General features: G+C 44.8%; 1 protein-coding gene across 1 annotated transcript in view; it reads right to left on the bottom strand.

The window, feature by feature from the left end:
* LOC137520638 (ATP-dependent RNA helicase DDX25-like) overlaps positions 1-19,578 on the bottom strand; it is a 57,679-nt gene that overhangs the window by 16,402 nt on the left and 21,699 nt on the right. The window contains exons 3-7 of the mRNA XM_068238793.1: positions 17,474-17,506; positions 16,258-16,393; positions 13,905-13,997; positions 12,012-12,114; positions 1,353-1,467 (exon numbers count right to left, since the gene is read on the bottom strand). Of these exons, the coding sequence (XP_068094894.1) occupies positions 1,353-1,467; positions 12,012-12,114; positions 13,905-13,997; positions 16,258-16,393; positions 17,474-17,506 (480 nt within the window). The remainder of the gene's footprint in view (positions 1-1,352; positions 1,468-12,011; positions 12,115-13,904; positions 13,998-16,257; positions 16,394-17,473; positions 17,507-19,578) is intronic.

The raw sequence follows: 19,578 nt of genomic DNA, 5'->3' as shown, positions 1-19,578 counted from the left end.
ATTATACGGCATCCAGGCCTGACTAGCAGGGAGATCTGCACTAGAAGACCTGTGAAGGTGTCTTGCAGCATCTCGCGCCAAAATGTTGCTAACAGATCCTTTAGGAGCTCTACAATCAGACAACTCTATTGGCATAAATAGGTGGAGGTGGTCTGCAGCTATTTTAACCATTTCACCCCAGAGTGTTTTTTATCCTAACTGACAAAAAGAGATTTTCCCCTTTCAGTGCTCGTCCCTTTAATTTGCCAATAGCTTAATCACTACTAATCACAATTAAATTATCTAGACCTTGTTTTTTTCACCACCAATTGGGCTTTTGGGGGTTGAGATTTGTTTTCACTAATTACTTTATTTTCTATGCATTTTAAAGGGAACCAGGAAAAAATTTAAAAAATACACCATTTCTCCAATTTCATCCCCTATAGTTTTAATAAACACGGCTACTGTGCATAAAACACATTTTATCTGCCCATTTGTTCTGGTTATCACAAGATTTTAATTATGTCCCTAGTACAAAGTATGGTGACAATATAGTATTTGGAAATAAATGTGTATTTTTTCTATTTCTTATCACTAATCTCACGTGCACAGCAGCACTGTCTGACTTATAAAAACGTTTTGCTAGAACCTCTTAATTGCTCCAGGACGCCTTTATAAGTCAGCTTGTCATTCGAGAATAAGACACGAATCTCTCCCCCCCTCCCCCCTTTCTCCATGACAGTAAACTCCTACCCTGCTCTCTGTTTCATTCTTCTCTGCTAAATCTGTCTGTTATCAGCTCTGATAAGAATCCACAACTGAGCATTCAGTCTAGCTTTCACTGGAATGATTATAGCTGAGTCAGTCTTCTGTGATAGTTTTTCCAAGCCCAAGCCTGCCCCCGTGTGGTTCTGCTTTCCTGCTATTTATCCTCAAAGCAGCAAAACAGAGCCACAAGGAGGCAGACTTGGGCTTGAAAAGACATCACAAAAAATGACTCAGCTATAATCATTCTGGTGAAAGCCAGACTGAATGATCAGTCGGGGATTCTTATCAGAGCTGATAACAGGCAGATTTAGCACTGAAGAATGAAACAGAGCAGGGTTGGGGTTTACTGTCATGTTCCCATTGATATATATATATGGTAAAATACATGAGGATGCTTAGTCTCTGGTTCCCTTCAAGTGGTTAAGCTGGCCATAAACGGATTGGTGTGGCCATCAGACAGACCCCCTCAGATCATTATCAGTGGATCCATCTGCTTGATTGCCTCCACACACACAGATTTCAGGTTCCAGGATTAAATCTATTGATAATCTGTGCCTGCCTGCCAGGTCTCCCCAATTCTAGGTTATTGCGAGGACAATACTTACGTCTGTTCCCGCGTATGGCGTAGGCTATATCAATACCGTCACAGAACTTCCCCATCTGCTCAATCACTTCTCCGGTCTGCAAGGCCAGCTCAAAGGTAGGGCTGAGGCAGATGCACTAATGGGGAAAGCAAATAGGAGGTTATTTCAGGCAGACCTGGAGTATGAACACCAGCGAGACATTTACAGTAAGGCAAATACAAGTTCCCTCTCCTCCCAATTAATCAAATCCTATATAATAATCCCTCTGTGTCCCTGCGTCGTCCTGTCCGTGCTTTTGCACCACTGCGCATGTGTAGCAGGCAGGCAGCCATTGGGACAGGAGGAGGATGGGGCCAGGCGCGTGACCTGCGGCACCATGCGACAGGGGCGGGAGAGGTCTAGCGCATGTTATAGTAACGGTCTAGTCAGAATAGAATAGGACTGTGGGAGTTGAGGGCGCAATCAGGATCAAATCATTTAGTAGAAAAGTCACAAGCCATTCCGATATAAAACCTCCAAAATGTATTAAAGCGGACCTGAACCCAGAACTTCCTCTCTGCTCTAAAAGACAGGCTAAACTCTAAATACATACAGGGTGCACTTCTATAGGTTTTCTGTCTTGTTAAAGAGTTCAGGTCCTAAAAGATTATCGACAAAGCATAACACCAAAAGGAATAGATGTTCCGCTGCACCGTGGGTTGGGTATAAAGCAATCTTCAGTTTATTGACACTTCAGTAGATACACATATGGCTCACGCGTATCGGAGCTCACACTGGCTCCTTAATCATAGCCAACATACACAAAAACACCACAAGTTTAAATAGTCAAAAAAGCCGGCACACCCAGGGTGTGGCTATGGCTCTTAAAGGAGACATATGTATGTACATATAAAATGGCCGAATGGCCAAAATGGAAAGTAATTAAAACAACCATGAATGTTATGATTAAGAATCAAGATGAATAGACAGTCCGGTTACATAGGATGTATAAATTACAGACACCACAGCGATGAGATAGAAAGTAGCATGTAAAAATACAAAAATACATACAAAATTGTTCATAAGAATGCATAAATTTATAAATGCATAAATATCAAAATATTGACACCGCCAGGGGGGGAGAGTAAAAGGATTAAAAAGGGGGGGAGGGAGAAGGGGGGGACTGCATGAAGCAAAAGGGGGCAGGGCCACACACCCAAACTCATTGGCCTCGATTCATAAACAGCAGTGCGATAACAAAAATCTTGTCGGGAAAATACCGCACTCGGTATTTTCCCGGTCTGTGTGCTAATTCATAAAGATTTCCCCAGCTGCCCTTGGAGGTCGGTAAATTACCGCAGCCCATTGAGCGGTAGAGTAAAGCAGTGTCCCGATTCCCTCTTTGCTCTGCAGAAATGAATCACACAGACGGCTCTCTCTTGCTCTCCCACTGATGACTCAGACAGATGAGTCACACAGTCTTTCCCTGCCTGCAGAAATTACTCACACAGCCGGCTCTCTCCACTGATGACTCAGACAGATGAGTCACACAGTCTTTCCCTGCCTGCAGAAATTACTCACACAGCCGGCTCTTTCCACTGATGACTCAGACAGATGAGTCACACAGTCTTTCCCTGCCTGCTGAAATGATTCACACAGAGGGCTTTCTGGCTCTCTCCACAGATGAATCAAACAGACTTTCGGATCTCTGCACTTTGCATTAATCAGAGCTGTCAGTAACTTGTTAAGACCTCACCAGAGGTGTCGGTAACTACTGCCAGGCTTACCGCATGTTGAAGGCTTTATGAATTGACATTTGCTGACAATTTACTGACATGTGTTGTTGGTAACTGCAGCCAAGTCGGTAATTTACCTCCCTGGTCGGTAATGTCAGCTTTTCATGCGGTAACAGCCTTTATGAATTGACATTTTGCTAAGTGGTCGGTAAAGTCTGCTGTTTTCAGCATTACCGCATGAGGTAATGCTTTATGAATCGAGGCCAATGCCTAATATCATAAGTCAGGCTGACATCCAGCTTAGAGCTCAATCCTGTAGGTATGCGTGTGCCCAATCTCCAGATCCATAGAGCCTCCCGTTGTAATAAACGTCTGTACAGATCCCCTCCCCTGGTAGAATGCATCACCCTTTCAATGCCTTGGAAAGTGAAACCACTCATGTCACCCCGATGTTCCCTGAAAAAGTGTCTAGCTACACTGGAAATCTGGGTGACATAAGCCTCATTCCTAATGCATCTAGCTGATCCGTTATAGTGTTCTGCAATGCGCTGTCTCAAGGGGCGGGTGGTACAGAACACCAGCAAATACCTAAAAAAAAAAAAAAAAAAACCATGTTGACCATGATTTTTATAGCATATGAATGAATAATTGATCTAGAGACTGGAATGAAGTTCAGTCCTGGGTTAAAGTTCCGTCAATCAGTATCTGATGACCCTTTTCCCATGAAAAATCTTTACCTTTTCTCTAATAGCTCATCAGGGGGAGGAGTCTGTATGGCTGACATTGTGGTGAAACCCCTCCCTCAGTGTGATGTCATGACCTTGGTCCTGACAGTTTCCTGTCTGTGCACCTTGTGGCTTTTTCCTACTCCTAAGTAAGCAGTATCTCCCTCTGTGCATAGAACGCTCAGTAATTAACATTCCGTACAGATCACCTGGCAGAACTAAAGATGTCACCACCAGTGATAAATATCAGAATGTAAATCAGGGAGAGGAAATATTTTACAATGAGCAAACACTGACTACATCTATAAATGAATAGAGTAAAAAATAAGCAAATTTAATTGTGTTAATTTCACTACAGTTCCTGGAACATACAACTCTATACTCCCATGGATTTGCAGGAATTGGTTCAGAGCACATACAGTATTTTAGACACTCATCCAAAGATACCATACGTGGAAAGAGACCATATGTGGAATGGTAAGGAGGTGTTGGTTTCCTGGAGTAACAGGCGGATGGCAATGACAGTGATATATACACCTTGTACTTTCTTCCTGAGGTATATGAATAATACTGTATAAGAATCTCTTGTGATCAATTTGGAGAGGTTTCTGTCCTAAGCCATAGATTATGGCCTCTATTCACCAAGCCAGTGCTGTCCAACTGGCGGCCCGCATCCGGCCCGCCAGGCCTCCTGCTGCGGCCCCCCTGCCGCCTGTTCCATGCTGTGGCAGGCAGCGCAACTTTTTTTTTTTTTTTAAACCCTTTCCCCCATTCTGCGGCCTACAAATATTTCCAGCCTCCCCCCTCTTTGTCCCCCGTGCTGCCGCATCCAACACACCTCAGATCGGCGGCGGCGACAGCGGCAGAAGATAGGAACCAGCCACACCAGCGCATGGCAGTCGCACGGGGGACAAGTGCTGGACGTGAGCGATGATGTCACGTCCTCCATTCAAATTCACCGCGCGGCTGCTATGCGCTGGTGTTCCGACGTGACTGGCTCCAATCTCCTGTCCGCCGCTGCCGATCTGAGGTGAATTAGAGGCGGTAGCAAGGGGGACAAAGAGGGGGGAGGCTGTACACATTTATATGCCGCAGCAAGGGGTACGGGCAACGAGCGTGGCGGGTTAGGGGGTGTAAATATTTTAGCACAACTGCGGCCAATCAGTGCCTTTTGCGGGCACAACTGCGGCCAGTGCCTTTTGCGGGCACAACTGCGGCCAGTGCCTTTTGCGGGCACAACTGCGGCCAGTGCCTTTTGCGGGCACAACTGCGGCCAGTGCCTTTTGCGGGCACAACTGCGGCCAGTGCCTTTTGCGGGCACAACTGCGGCCAGTGCCTTTTGCGGGCACAACTGCGGCCAGTGCCTTTTGCGGGCACAACTGCGGCCAGTGCCTTTTGCGGGCACAACTGCGGCCAGTGCCTTTTGCGGGCACAACTGCGGCCAGTGCCTTTTGCGGGCACAACTGCGGCCAATCAGTGCATTTTGTGGGCACAACTGCGGCCAATCAGTGCATTTTGTGGGCACAACTGCGGCCAATCAGTGCATTTTGTGGGCACAACTGCGGCCAATCAGTGCATTTTGTGGGCACAACTGCGGCCAATCAGTGCATTTTGTGGGCACAACTGCGGCCAATCTGACTGCATTGTGGGCACAACTGCGGCCAATCTGACTGCATTGTGGGCACAACTGCGGCCAATCTGACTGCATTTTGTGGGCACAACTGCGGCCTGACTGCATTGTGGGCACAACTGCGGCCAATCAGTGCATTTTGTGGGCACAACTGCGGCCAATCTGACTGCATTGTGGGCACAACTGCGGCCAATCTGACTGCATTTTGTGGGTAAATCTGCAGCCAATGTTTGTGCATTTTGTGGGTAAATCTGCAGCCACTCTGACTGCATTTTGTGGGTACAACTGCGGCCAATCTGAGTGCATTTTGTGGAGAATCTGCTATCATTCCATTTTGTGGGTAAATCTGGGGGGGGCGTTAGATTGTATCGGTCTGCCGGCCCTCCACCATGTGGTCTGAAAAAAAAACGGCCCTCCATGCCTGCGAAGTTGGACAGCTGCTAACAGCTGATTTTACAGATTACCTTCCCAAATTACAATTCACTAAACCTGTTACCGCACAGAAAATTAGAAATACCGACTAGCGAGGTAAATACCTCAAGAAAATGTAGGCTTTCGATAAATTGGCCAAAAGCGTTCAATATTGTTCTCCAGCTCATAGCAGCCAATTACTCTCCATGCGGTAACAGACAGCCAAAAGGGAGAGCCAGGCAACGCTACACAGCCCCGCTTCTCCTCCAGATTTGGCCCGATACCCTGGAAGGTGGGACATCTGGCAAAGCAGGAAAGAGACTTTCTGCATCCCTTTACATGTGCATATCTGTATACTGGTATGTGCAAGAGCTCCCCCTGGTGGCTGCAGCACATCAAAGTGATGTCGGGATGCACTGGACAGAAAAACCTAACACTTACCCAGCAGGGTTTTGCGAATCGAAGCAGGTTTGTTCAATAAATTACCAAACTTCTGCCTCATGAGGAAAAGCTAGTGAATATGGAAGTGTAAAATACCAAATGCAGTATTGTACCAACCTAAAGGATTTTGCTGAACTGCCTTTAGTGAATTGAGGCCTATATAGTTACATAGTTATTTTGGTTGAAAAAAAGACATACGTCCATCGAGTTCAACCAGTACAAAGTACAACTCCAGCCTGCTCCCTCACATATTCCTGTTGATCCAGAGGAAGGCGAAATAACCCCCACAAGGCATGGTCCAATTAGCCCCAAAAAGGGAAAAATTCCTTCCCGACTCCAGATGGCAATCAGATAAAATCCCTGGATCAACATCATTAGGCAAAACCTAGTAATTGAAGCCATGGATGTCTTTCAACGCAAGGAAAGCATCTAAGCCCCCTTTAAATGTAGGTATAGAGTTTGCCATAACGACTTCCTGTGCCAATGCATTCCACATCTTAATCACTCTTACTGTAAAGAACCCTTTCCTAAATAAATGGCTAAAACGTTTTTCCTCCATGCGCAGCTCATGTCCTCTAGTCCTTTGAGAAGGCCTAGGGACAAAAAGCTCATCCGCCAAGCTATTATATTGCCCTCTGATGTATTTATACATGTTAATTAGATCTCCTCTAAGGCGTCTTTTCTCTAGACTAAATAAACCCAGTTTATCTAACCTTTCTTGGTAAGCGAGACCTTCCATCCCACGTATCAATTTTGTTGCTCGTCTCTGCACCTGCTCTAAAACTGCAATATCTTTTTTGTAATGTGGTGCCAAGAACTGAATTCCATATTCCAGATGTGGCCTTACTAGAGAGTTAAACAGGGGCAATATTATGCTAGCATCTCGAGTTTTTATTTCCCTTTTAATGCATCCCAAAATTTGTTAGCTTTAGCTGCAGCGGCTTGGCATTGAGTACGATTATTTAACTTGTTGTCAATGAGTACTCCTAAGCCCTTCTCCAAGTTTGATGTCCCCAACTGTATCCCATTTATTTTGTATGGTGCTAGACCATTGGTACGACCAAAATGCATGACTTTACATTTGTCAACATTGAATTTCATCTGCCATGTATGTGCCCATATAGCCATCCTATCCAGATCCTGTTGCAATATGACACTATCTTCCTGAGAGTTGATGATTCTGCACAATTTTGTATCATCTGCAAAAATAGCAACATTGCTCACTACTGCATCTACTAGGTCATTAATAAATAAATTAAAGAGCACTGGACCCAGTACAGACCCCTGTGGGACCCCACTGCTAACAGTCTCCCATTTTGGGTATGATCCATTGACCACAACTCTTTGTTTTCTGTCCATTAGCCAGTTCCCTATCCATGCACATGGATAGGGAACTGGCTAATGGACATGCTATTATATTTTACCTCGTGTGGTCAGTATATACAGGATCTTCTCAAAAAATTAGCATATTGTGATAAAGTTCATTATTTTCTGTAATGTACTGATAAACATTAGACTTTCATATACTTTAGATTCAAATACACACAACTGAAGTAGTTCAAGCCTTTTGTTTTAATATTGATGATTTTGGCATACAGCTCATGAAAACCCAAATTTCCTATAAAAAAAAAAAATTAGCATATTTCATCCGACCAATAAAAGAAAAGTGTTTTTAAAACAAAAAAAAGGTCAACCTTGAAATAATTATGTTCAGTTATGCACTCAATACTTGGTCGGGAATCCTTTTGCAGAAATGACTGCTTCAATGCGGTGTGGCATGGAGGCAATCAGCCTGTGGCACTGCTCAGGTGTTATGGAGGCCCAGGATGCTTCCATAGGCCTTAAGCTCATCCAAGTGAAGCACGTTGGTGGAGGCGCCCAAATGTATGTTATAGTAACCGCTAGATAATTTTACTCATAAAATTGGATAAAAATAAGTAAATAAAAATATATATGGTATGATGAGAAGGTCTCTTACCTCCAAAGAAGACTCACGTGGGTAGAAAAAGGAGTGTTTATTAAAATAACGGTTATACTGTAGACAATGCGTTTCACGGGACTCAGCCCGCTTCCTCAGGTCAATAAAACAGATAACCTTAAAGGGGAACTTCAGCCTAAACAAACATACTGTCATCAAGTTACATTAGTTATGTTAATTAGAATAGATAGGAAATATAGGCCTCGATTCATCAACACTTAGCAAATTTGTTAACAACAGTTTGGTAAAATACCGAATTTGTTAACTTCATTTCAGGATTCATCAAAGTTCTCTACAGCTGTTAGCGAACATTCGTTAACGATTCGGTAACGATTCGCTAAAACGGAAGAAAGTGCAATTCATGAAAAAGAAAGTGGGTGTGGTTTAGCGTTACATTTAGGATTAGTTATCTCCTTCACTGCTCTGTCGTTATTCCTGCCAGATCATTGCTGACAGAGAAGATGGAGCCATTTGAAGTGGTTATGTATCAGCTGAGAGTGATTCAAAGGCGCAGAAGGGCAAGAATAAGGTCTGCAACCATATAAATTTGTAAGAGAATAGATTTATTTGCTATAACACGACATCTGCATTTTTCTTGAATCATCTTGTAAGAGAACACAGGCAGTGCCAGGGTTAACTAATTTTGCTAGCTGCACTATAATTTTTTAGAAAAGGCTCCTATCAAATTGTGGGATTGTCCCAACCACTTCCAGAATCCTGGTCCAGGTGTTAAGCCCTATTCAGAATGTTGCTACGTAGTGCTCAAAGGACTGCCTTTTACCCACAATTCCATGGGAATCTTATGGCCTTGTGTTAAATTACCGCTGTAAAATGGAAATATCGACACGTTACCGAATGTTTACCGAATTGTTATCGAATTCACACCGAATGCCGAAAAACCTTGATGAATACAACTAGAAATCGCTAAACTTCAAATTCGGTAATTTAACAAACTGGAAAAAGTTATCTCAAAGACAATGATGAATCGAGGCCATTATCTCTTATCCACCCTGTTTTAAAAGAACAGGCAAATGTTTGTGATTCATGGGGGCTGCCATCTTTGTCATGGGGGCAGCCATCTTTTTGGTTGAAAGGAGGTGACAAGGAGCAGGAGACACAGTTCCAACTGTCCTGTGTCCTGATTACCCCTCTGCACACCCTAGGCTTCAAAGGTCAAATTCAAAATGTAAAAAAAAAAAAAAAAAAAAAAAATGCACCAAAACAGCAGAATGAGAACAACTTTAGAAATCCCATCATGCTTTGCACAGCATCAGGGAAAAAAAGCCCGGGCAGTTTTCTTCTGTGCAGCTAAAAATGAGGCTTGTATAAGAAACAAAGTTCTGATGCTGTGAAACTGTTAAACAAACACCAAGTCTTTTCAGTGCTGCTGAGTCGATTTTTAGTCCGGAGGTTCACTTTAATAGCCGTCCGGAGCTCATCCAGAGTGTTGGGTCTTGCGTCTCAACTTTCTCTTCACAATATCCCACAAATTCTCTATGGGGGTTCAGGTCAGGAGAGTTGGCAGACCAATTGAGCACAGTAATACCATGGTCAGTAAACCATTTACCAGTGGTTTTGGCACTGTGAGCAGGTGCCAGGTCGTGCTGAAAAATGAAATCTTCATCTCCATAAAGCTTTTCAGCAGATGGAAGCATGAAGTGCTCCAAAATCTCCTGATAGCTAGCTGCATTGACCCTGCCCTTGATAAAACACAGTGGACCAACACCAGCAGCTGACATGGCACCCCAGACCATAACTGACTGTGGGTACTTGACACTGGACTTCAGGCATTTTGGCATTTCCCTCTCCCCAGTCTTCCTCCAGACTCTGGCACCTTGATTTCCGAATGACATGTAAAAGTTGCTTTCATCCGAAAAAAGTACTTTGGACCACTGAGCAAGTGCTGCTTCTCTGTAGCCCAGGTAAGGCACTTCTGCCGCTGTTTCTGGGTCAAAAGTGGGTTCATACTTCCATCTGCTGAAAAGCTTTATGGAGATGAAGATTTCATTTTCCAGCACGACCTGGCACCTGCTCACAGTGCCAAAACCACTGGTAAAATGGTTTACTGACCATGGTATTACTGTGCTCAATTGGCCTACCAACTCTCCTGACCTGAACCCCATAGAGAATCTGTGGGATATTGTGAAGAGAATTTGTCTGTTTATCAGTACATTACAGAAAATAATGAACGTTATCACAATATGCAAATTTTTTAGAAGATCCTGTAGGTGTATGTTGACGTCAATTTTTCTCCCCGTTTAACACTATGTAGGTGTCCTGGCTCTGGGAACAATACCTTTAAAGCACACTAGGTGGTGCTCTTACACAACAGCCAACTCACCCTACCCAATTTCCTGACTGACATTATGTAGTGCAGTGTGTATTTTTTTTTTATCTAAGTATTTATATAGTGCTGACCTCTTCAGCAGCACATTACAGAGTACATAGTCATGTCACTGACTGTCCTCAGAGGAGCTCACACTCTAATCCTACCATAGTCATAGTGTAATGTCCTACCATATTATTATTATGTATTTATATAGCACTGACATCTTCTGCAGCACATTACAGAGTACATAGTCATGTCACTGACTGTCCTCAGAGGAGCTCACACTCTAATCCTACCATAGTCATAGTGTAATGTCCTACCATATTATTATTATGTATTTATATAGCACTGACATCTTCTGCAGCACGTTACAGAGTACATCGTCATGTCACTGACTGTCCTCAGAGGAGCTCACACTCTAATCCTACCATAGTCATAGTGTAATGTCCTACCATATTATTATTATGTATTTATATAGCACTGACATCTTCTGCAGCACATTACAGAGTACATAGTCATGTCACTGACTGTCCTCAGAGGAGCTCACACTCTAATCCTACCATAGTCATAGCCTAATGTCCTACCATATTATTATTATTATGTATTTATATAGCACTGACATCTCCTGCAGCACATTACACAGTACATAGTCATGTCAGTGACTGTCCTCAGAGGACCTCACACTCTAATCCTACCATAGTCACGTGTCTTTGCATTTACTGTAGTCTAGGGCCAATTTAGGGGGAAGCCAATTTATCTGTATTTTTTTGGGAATGTTGGAGGAAACCCAGAGAGAACATACAAATCCTTGCAGATAGTGCCCTGGCTGGGATATGAACCAGGAATCCAGCGCTCCAAGGCAAGAGTGATAATTACTAAGCCACCATGCTGCCCACAGTTGCGGTGCATCACAACGCTATTATACTGTGATGGTGCGTCACACCTGCGTGTTGGTTGTGCGGTGAGTTCCGGCAGAGTAACAGAGCATGCTGTGCTTTACCAGATGACTGGCACCATTACAATTGCAGTGAACACAGAGCATGGAGCAGTGTAAAGCATTATATATGGGCAGCACGGTGGCGTAGTGGTTAGCGATCTCGCCCTGCAGCGCTGGGTCCCTGGTTCGAATCCCAGCCAGGGCACCATCTGCAAGGCGTTTGTATGTTCTCCCCGTGTCTGCGTGGGTTTCCTCCGAGTACTCCGATCCCAAAAACATACAGATAAGTTAATTGGCTCATCCCTAAAAATTGGCCCTACAAAAAAATTGGCCCTTACACTACATAATACAAACATAGACATATGATAATAGTAGGGATTAGATTGTGAGCTCCTTTGAGGGACAGTCTATACAAGAATATGAATACATACACACTGTACATCGCCGTGTAATATGTCGGCGCTATATAAATACATAATAATAATAATATAACCAGCCCAGACTGTGTCAGTACCTGAGGATACTTCTTCATTGGATCCACACGGCTGAGCATGGCGAGGACAAAGGCTGCTGTCTTCCCGGTGCCCGACTGGCTCTGGGCGATCAGATTCTGGGGGCTGAAAAGATACGAAGACAAAAGGTCAGGCTGCAGGTACTGTACATACAGGTGAAGGCCGAAATATTAGAACATCGTGCAAAAGTATTTGGTTCAATAATCCAACTTAAAGGGTGAAATATATGAAATAGACATTACATGCACAGCGAGATATTCCAAGCCTTTATGTGGATTATGGCTTACAGTTTATGGGAACCCCAAAATCACAATCTATTCTAGACCTTTAGAATATTCTAGGCTCAAAGTGTCCGACTAATCAGCTAATTCATCCTTTAGGTATGTGAACCTTTAGGTCAGATCTTGCTTAACCTTCATAGTCACCTGGTGATTCTTATGGCGATGTTACCAGACGTTGGGCAACATCGTTTCACATAAGCATGGTAAACCATGTTGCCCCCACGGCGAAAGCGCATAGTTATGTGACGGACACGGCAGATAAAATCTTTAAGATCCCCGAAGACTTCATACTACATAGGTGGTAAAACTAGTCAGGGATTGGCCAGCCTCAATTCAAACTGTACCAGGATTTAGACAACCAGATGATCTATAACGTTTCTCCAATGTAAGCACTGGGGAGGAGGGAGGGGGAATCTGTTCGTAGCAACAAATTATAGTTCTGACGCTCAAAATTTAAAGAGACTCCTCCCTCCCGAGGAGAGAATGGTAAATTGTCATGCAAAGGAAACCAAGGCATTTTGAATCAGGATGATACCATGTATTGGCTAACTTCGAGATGAATAAACAGTAAGCATTCGGCTAATAAGCCTTCGTCAGACTCGGTTCCTGCAATAAGTCCGATGAAGGCTTTATTATAAGCCAAAAGCTTACTGTTTATTCATCTCATGGAATCCGATTCAAAACTCCTCGGTGGGCTGGTGCAAACGCTGAGCAGTTTTTAACCTCCCTGGCGTTCTGATATGCGGCGCACGGCCGCGGGAGGGTTTTTTTAACTTCTTTTTTTCCATGTAGCTAGCCCAGCGCTAGCTACATGATACTCTCTCTCCCCCCCCCCCCCCTGCAGCATCCCCCTACCTCTTCCGATCGCCACCGGCGATCATACCCATCAGGAAATCCCGTTCTGAACGGGATTTCCTGCAGGGCTTCCCCCGTCGCCATGGCGACAAACTGAAAACGTCATCAACGTCATGTTGTCACAGGGAGTCCCGATCCACTCCATAGCGCAGCCTGGCGGTGATTGGCCAGGCTGCGCAAGAGGTCTGCAGGGGGTGCCCTCTTGTGGCGGGTCGGAAAAACACGCAGCTAGCAAAGTGCTAGCTGCGTGTTTCAAATACAAAAAAAAAAAAAATATATATTCAAACCGGCCCACCAGGGCCCGAGCAATCCATTGCGGCGTTACTGGACGAGCTGAGCTCGTCCGTAACGCCCAGGTGGTTAAAACGCTTGGGGGTTGAAAACCGCTTGGCTGGTCCACACTGCATTTTTTAGATTTCTGAGGCGTTTCTGTCTCAATGTAAAGTATAGTAAAGTGGAAAATAGCTCTGGAAACACTAGATCAGAGCAGTTTTCCAGGTGTTTATGTTACAGTAGCTATTCAGTAACAGCTTTACTGTAACAATATATGAAATCTGCTACAGAAACACTCCAAAAAACGCAAGGCATGTTTAGGAAGTCTACACATGCCCAGAATCGCTCAGGAAAACCGCTAGTTTGCGGATCCGCTAGAGGTTTTCGGCGTGCACTGGGCCCTTTTACTGATGGCTAACACTGTACAATACTCCTGCTACTACTACAGGAAACCCAGATATGGTTGTAAAGCATGGGAGAACTTACGGGTCTGCAAGCATCATGGGGAGAGCAGTTTCCTGGATCTTAGATGGTCTGTTGAATCCCATTCCGTAGACACCTTTAAGCAGCTCCGGTTTCCTAGAGCGAGGGCAGGAGATAAAGTTACTGAAAGCTGCTGCAGACACCTGTGTGTAGTGACTGCGCATCACTTCGGATGGCTGCTAGCTGTATTACATATAACAGTGACAGGCTTCCTAGGCTAGCTTTCAGAACAATTTCCTCCTCTGTTCTGAAATTAGTTTTTATTTTATTGCTTCTGGAGATTAGTTTACAACGGATGGTTTTTGTCCATTTACAAATAATTTAAAGGGAACCCGAGGAGAGAATAGGGAGGCTGCCATATTTATTTCCTTGTAAACAATCCGAGTTGTCTGGCAGCAGTGTTGATCACCTGGCATAAATAGCAAGTCAAAACCCTGGAACAAGTATATGGCTAATCCAGTAAAACCCAAGTAAGAGCACCTGATCTGCTGCATGCTTGTTCAGGGCTATGGCTAAAAGCATTAGAGACAGGATCAGCAGGATAGCGAGGAAGCTGGTATAGTTTAAAAGGAAATATGGCCGCCTCCATATCCCTGTCACTTCAGGTTCCCTTTAAGAACCGTACTGCCCTGACCACAAGGGATAGTCATTGAGAGGTTAATGCCAACTTAAAGGATTTTGCAGATTTTCAAAGCCAATTAATGCAGCTTGAAAACTGACCCATGTTAGAGTTCAGCTCCCTGGCGGTACGCAGTTTCAGATGCTGCGACCGCTGGAGGATTTTTTTAAATAAAATTTGATCTAGCTAACTGCCCCCCCCCCCCCCAATCCCCCGGCAGCACTCAGATACCCCCCGATCGCCACCGGCAATATTTACCCGTCCGCGATCCCGCGAGAGCCGCATCTTCACCCTTTAGCTTCAGTCGTCGCTATGGCGACGATCGGACATGACGCCATGCACAGTCCTGATCCTCCCCATAGCAAAGCCTGCAGCTGATTGGGAGGCTGCGCCATCGCGGGATCCCGGGGGGGGATGTATAACGGCGGCGATCGCGAGTGATCAGGGAGAGCGGAGGCACTTGGAAGACAGATAGCTAGCAAAGTGCTGGCTGAAGCCTATAAATCAAATTTTATTTAAAGTGAACCTCCGGACTAAAAATCGACTCAGCAGCACTGAAAAGGCTTTGTGTTTCTTTAACAGTTTCACAGCATTAGAACTTTTTTTCTATTATACAAGCCTCATTTTTGGCTGCACAGAAGAAAACTGCCCGGGCTTTTTTCCCCTGATGCTGTTCAAAGCATGATGGGATTTCTGATGATGTTGTTGTTCTCGTTCTGCTGTTTTGGTGCAAATTTTTTTTTCTACATTTTTAATTTGACATTTGAAGCCTAGCATGTGCAGCTGGGAGGGGTGATCAGGACACAGGACAGTTGGAACTGTGTCTCCTACTCCTTGTCACCTCCTTTCAACCAAAAAGATGGCTGCCCCCATGACAAAGATGGCAGCCCCCATGAATCACAAACATTTGCCTGTTCTTTTAAAACAGGGTGGGTAAAAAAATATATTACCTATCTATTCTACTTAGCATAACTAATGTAACTTAATGAGAGTATGTTTGTTTAGGCTGAAGTTCCCCTTTAAAAAAAAACTCTGGTGGCCATGTGATCCTCTCCAGCGGCAAGCCTGAACGTAGGTCAGGCTTACCGCCAGGGAAGCACAACTGAAGCAAGAGGGCTACGGAGGCTGCCCTACTTATTTCTCCTTATGCAATACCAGTTGCCTGGCAGTCCTGCAGACCCTCTGCCTCTAATCCTTTTAGCCATAGCCCCTGAACAAGCATGCAGGAGATCAGGCGTTAGACATTGTCAGATCTGACAAGATTAGCTGCATGCTTCCTTCTGGTGTTATTCAGACACCACAAATAGATAAGCAGGACAGCCAGGCAACTGGTATTGTTTAAAAGGAAATAAATATGGCAGCCTCCATATTCTTACTTCCGTTGTCCTTTAAAAAGGATAGCAAATTCTTCAAGAAACCGCTAAGTAGTGTATTGTAGTCCATACAATATTTCAACCATTATTCATTCAAAAATTCCATAGGAACCAACAGTCACATGTGTACTAATCACAAATCCACACAATTCATGTTGGCCACTAAAATCCAATCTTACAATTTCTATGTGATGTGAAGGAGTGCCTAACCGATCCATTCAATATAGTCAGTTTACCACTCTACGACAGACTTGGTAAAAGTGGATGAAAAAGATTGGCTCATCAGTGGTGACCTTTTGTGAAGCAGATTTCTGACAGGTTCACTTGAATACAACGGACACACTGCTGCCCATCCAGTACTTACAGGTGGAGCTCCTCAAACGTCTTCACAGAATAGAGGGGGGAGGTGGGGTCCCGTTGCAGAATTTCCACGCTGTAATGAGACTCCACCAGCGTCTTGTGGATCAGCTTGTTGAGAAGAGAGGCGGATGCCAGATCCTCTGCAGAACACCACAAGTTTAGGAAGAGCTTTCAGAACAAAGGTTATGGGTGAGCTTCCCTCAGACAATTCCATACATGTGATTTGCTTGTACACATGAAGCTACGAAGGGAAGCACCATTTCAGTCATGCATAGGATAACATAGGATTTCTACTAATCAGCCATGAACACTTTCCTTTGTAATATATATTATATATAGTACATGACTGGCTGAGTCCGGTAGCCTCCTTTCTGTACTGAAATTCAACTAACTGCAGTGTGTGCTGATCACTGCTGCCCCCAGTGTGTACAGTATAGGCTGTTACTCTGTGCCTGTACTGATAGTAAACTATCTGCAGCGTGTGCTGATCTCTGCTGCCTCCAGTATGTACAGTATAAGCGGTTACTCTGCCTGTACTGATCGTAAACCAGCTGCAGTGTGTGCTGATCTCTGCTGCCTCCAGTATAAGTAGTTACTCTGTGCCTGTACTGATAGCTGCAGTGTGCGCTGATCTCTGCTGCCTCCAGTATGTACTGCAGGGGTCTCAAACTCACGGCCCATTTGCGGCCCTCGATACAATATTTTGTGGCCCTCGCCAGCAAATGTGGCCCTCGCCAGCAAAAGCTTCCTTCTAGTTCACTTCAGTGCTCCCAAGTAATCCGCCGCTAAACAAGGGCTGCAGAGCCCCCAAATCGCCGGGGGGCAATCCGGCATTTCCTGGAAGGGGCAGAGCTTTCAGCTTCAGCTCTGCCCCTCCTGACGTCAATTGCCGCACGGATCGGCGCCTCTCCCTGCCCCTCTCTGTGAAGGAAGAGTGAGAGGGGCGGGCAGAGGCAGCGATGCGCTGCGATTGTGAAATTCTTTATGTGGCCCAGCCTCATCCTGACTTTGCCTCCTGCGGCCCCCCCAAGTAAATTGAGTTTGAGACCCCTGATGTACAGTATAAGTGGTTACTCTGTGCCTGTACTGATAGTAAACTAGCTGCAGTGTGTGCTGATCTCTGCTACCTCCAGTATGTACAGTATAAGTTATGCACGTTCATGTAGTTAGAACATCCAATGTTTTTACATGTGCTGTAACTGAAGAAACAAAACACATACCGCTTTCATTCTCATCTTTACTGCGGCTTCTCCCTAAACACAGGAAAAATGGATTATAAAACTTGTGAAATGGAACCACCATGTATTAAAACAGACCTGAATTCTTGCACAGCACACGATGAGAAGCCTTTATTCCAAATCTAGTGGCTGAAGAAATTCACTGCTCAGCGTTTTCTGTTTAGCCAGATCAAAGTGTCTAAGGAGTTTGATTCAGCATCTGTGACTAGACTGCAGAAGCTTTACCAAGGCAGCCCTCCCCATACAGAAAAACAGAAGCTTAACCCCCTTCAGTGCTCCCTGCAAAGTGAAACTAAATTCTAAACTTTTTTTTTTTTGGGGGGGGGGGGGATTTCCATAAGATGTAATGAATAATCTATTTTTGTCCATAAAGGTCATTCTGTAGATAATCTTTTATAGCAGAAGGGAAGTTCTGAGTTAATTCCACTTAAAATAAAACTTTAATATCAAACACGTAAGTGAACAATGCAAATTCTAATGGCAACCAGGATAAAACTGTTCATAGGGTAAAGGTGTCCATACACTTCGATTTCCCGCCTATAGACAGCAGATTCGATCACTGTGATCGAATCTGCTGTGAAGGTGCCGTGCAAACGCTGACCGTTCGATCGATTTCCGTCCGAAATCGATTGATCCCATCGATCTGTCTGCGCGAACAATTTTGCTCGATCGCCGGCGGGTTGGGAGTGCGTCGATAGAGGTGTTCGAAAGTCTGACGACCGACGCTAGCGGCAATACATTACCTGTTCTGCCAGCGCGTGTCCCCGCTATCCCTTCTCCGCGCTGGGCTCCAACTGGCTTCACTTCCTGTTGTGTGAAGTTTAAACAGAGCGCCCTCTACGGTTTAAACTTCCCCGACAGGAAGTAAAGTGAAGTTGAAGCCCAGAGCGGAGAAGAGACAGCGGAGATCGGGGGACTCGCGCCGGCCGGATCAGGTAATGTATGGGGGGGGGGGGGGGGGGGCAGCGGCAGCTCCACAGATTGCGACTCGATTTCATAGTTAAATCGATTCAAAATCTGTTTGCAGTGTAGGCAGCCAATAGATCCATCTTTGATCAGATTCGATCACAAAGGGATCTATCTGCTGGTCGATCTGGTGGCAATCGAGCAGTGTGTGGCTGCCTTAACTGTTTATAGTGAATAGATTCCTGCACAGAGCACCCATTTCATGGAAGGAATACGGCTGACACTGCAATGCAGCCCGCTTCCTCTCCTCATTGGCTTCACATGTGAACAGTGTCACAGAAATGTGGTCATTTGGGAAACGTGTGAAGTTTGTGTAGAGTGTCTGAAGCTAAACAAACACTTAGAGAATTTCCCCAGCTCACTTTGTTCCGCTGCGCTGTAAAGATTAATCACAAAATTACCTTTAGGGCTGGTACCCACTACAAGAGCTTTTCTATGCGCTTTGTGATTTCACCACTTCACCCCAAAGCGGTTTTTACCCTAACGGACAAGAGCGATTTTCCCCTTTCAGTGCTCATCCCTTTCATTGGCCAATAGCTTAATCACTACTTATCACAATGAAATGATCTAGATCTTGTTTTTTCACCACCAATTGGGCTTTTTGGGGTTGATATTTGTTTTCAGTAAATTACTTTATTTGCTATGCATTTTAAAGGGAAATAAAAGGAAAAAATGAATACACTACTCCAATTTAATCCCCTATAGCAGGGCCGGCCTTTGCTATGAGCGACCTGTGCAGTCGCTCAGGGCGCCATGCTCTCAAGGGCGCATGCACCCTGTCACCCTTTGCCGCCCCGCTGTCTCCCTGTGTCTTCTCAGTCTATATTTAGAGCAGGACTACAAGAAAATGGCCGCCGATGTCCACAAATGCAGACACACGGCGGCCATTTTCTTGCAGCCTGCTCTAACTACAGTTGGTGCGGAGGCGGGGAGAGAAGAGTGACGTCGGCGCTGGAGCTGGATGTCTATGCTACTTATGGGGGAGGGGGGGGGGCAACAAAATCCAGTTTCGCTCAGGGCGCTTTGAAACCTAAGGCCGTCCCTGCCCTATAGTTTTGATATAAACACTGCTACTGTGCATAAAACCCTCACATTTTATCTGCATTTTTGTCCTGGTTATC

Source organism: Hyperolius riggenbachi, chromosome 6, assembly GCF_040937935.1.
Source record: "Hyperolius riggenbachi isolate aHypRig1 chromosome 6, aHypRig1.pri, whole genome shotgun sequence".
Lineage (NCBI taxonomy): Eukaryota > Metazoa > Chordata > Amphibia > Anura > Hyperoliidae > Hyperolius > Hyperolius riggenbachi.
The sequence above is the reverse complement of the archived record's forward strand: the minus strand, read 5'-3'. Positions and strand labels throughout refer to the sequence as shown.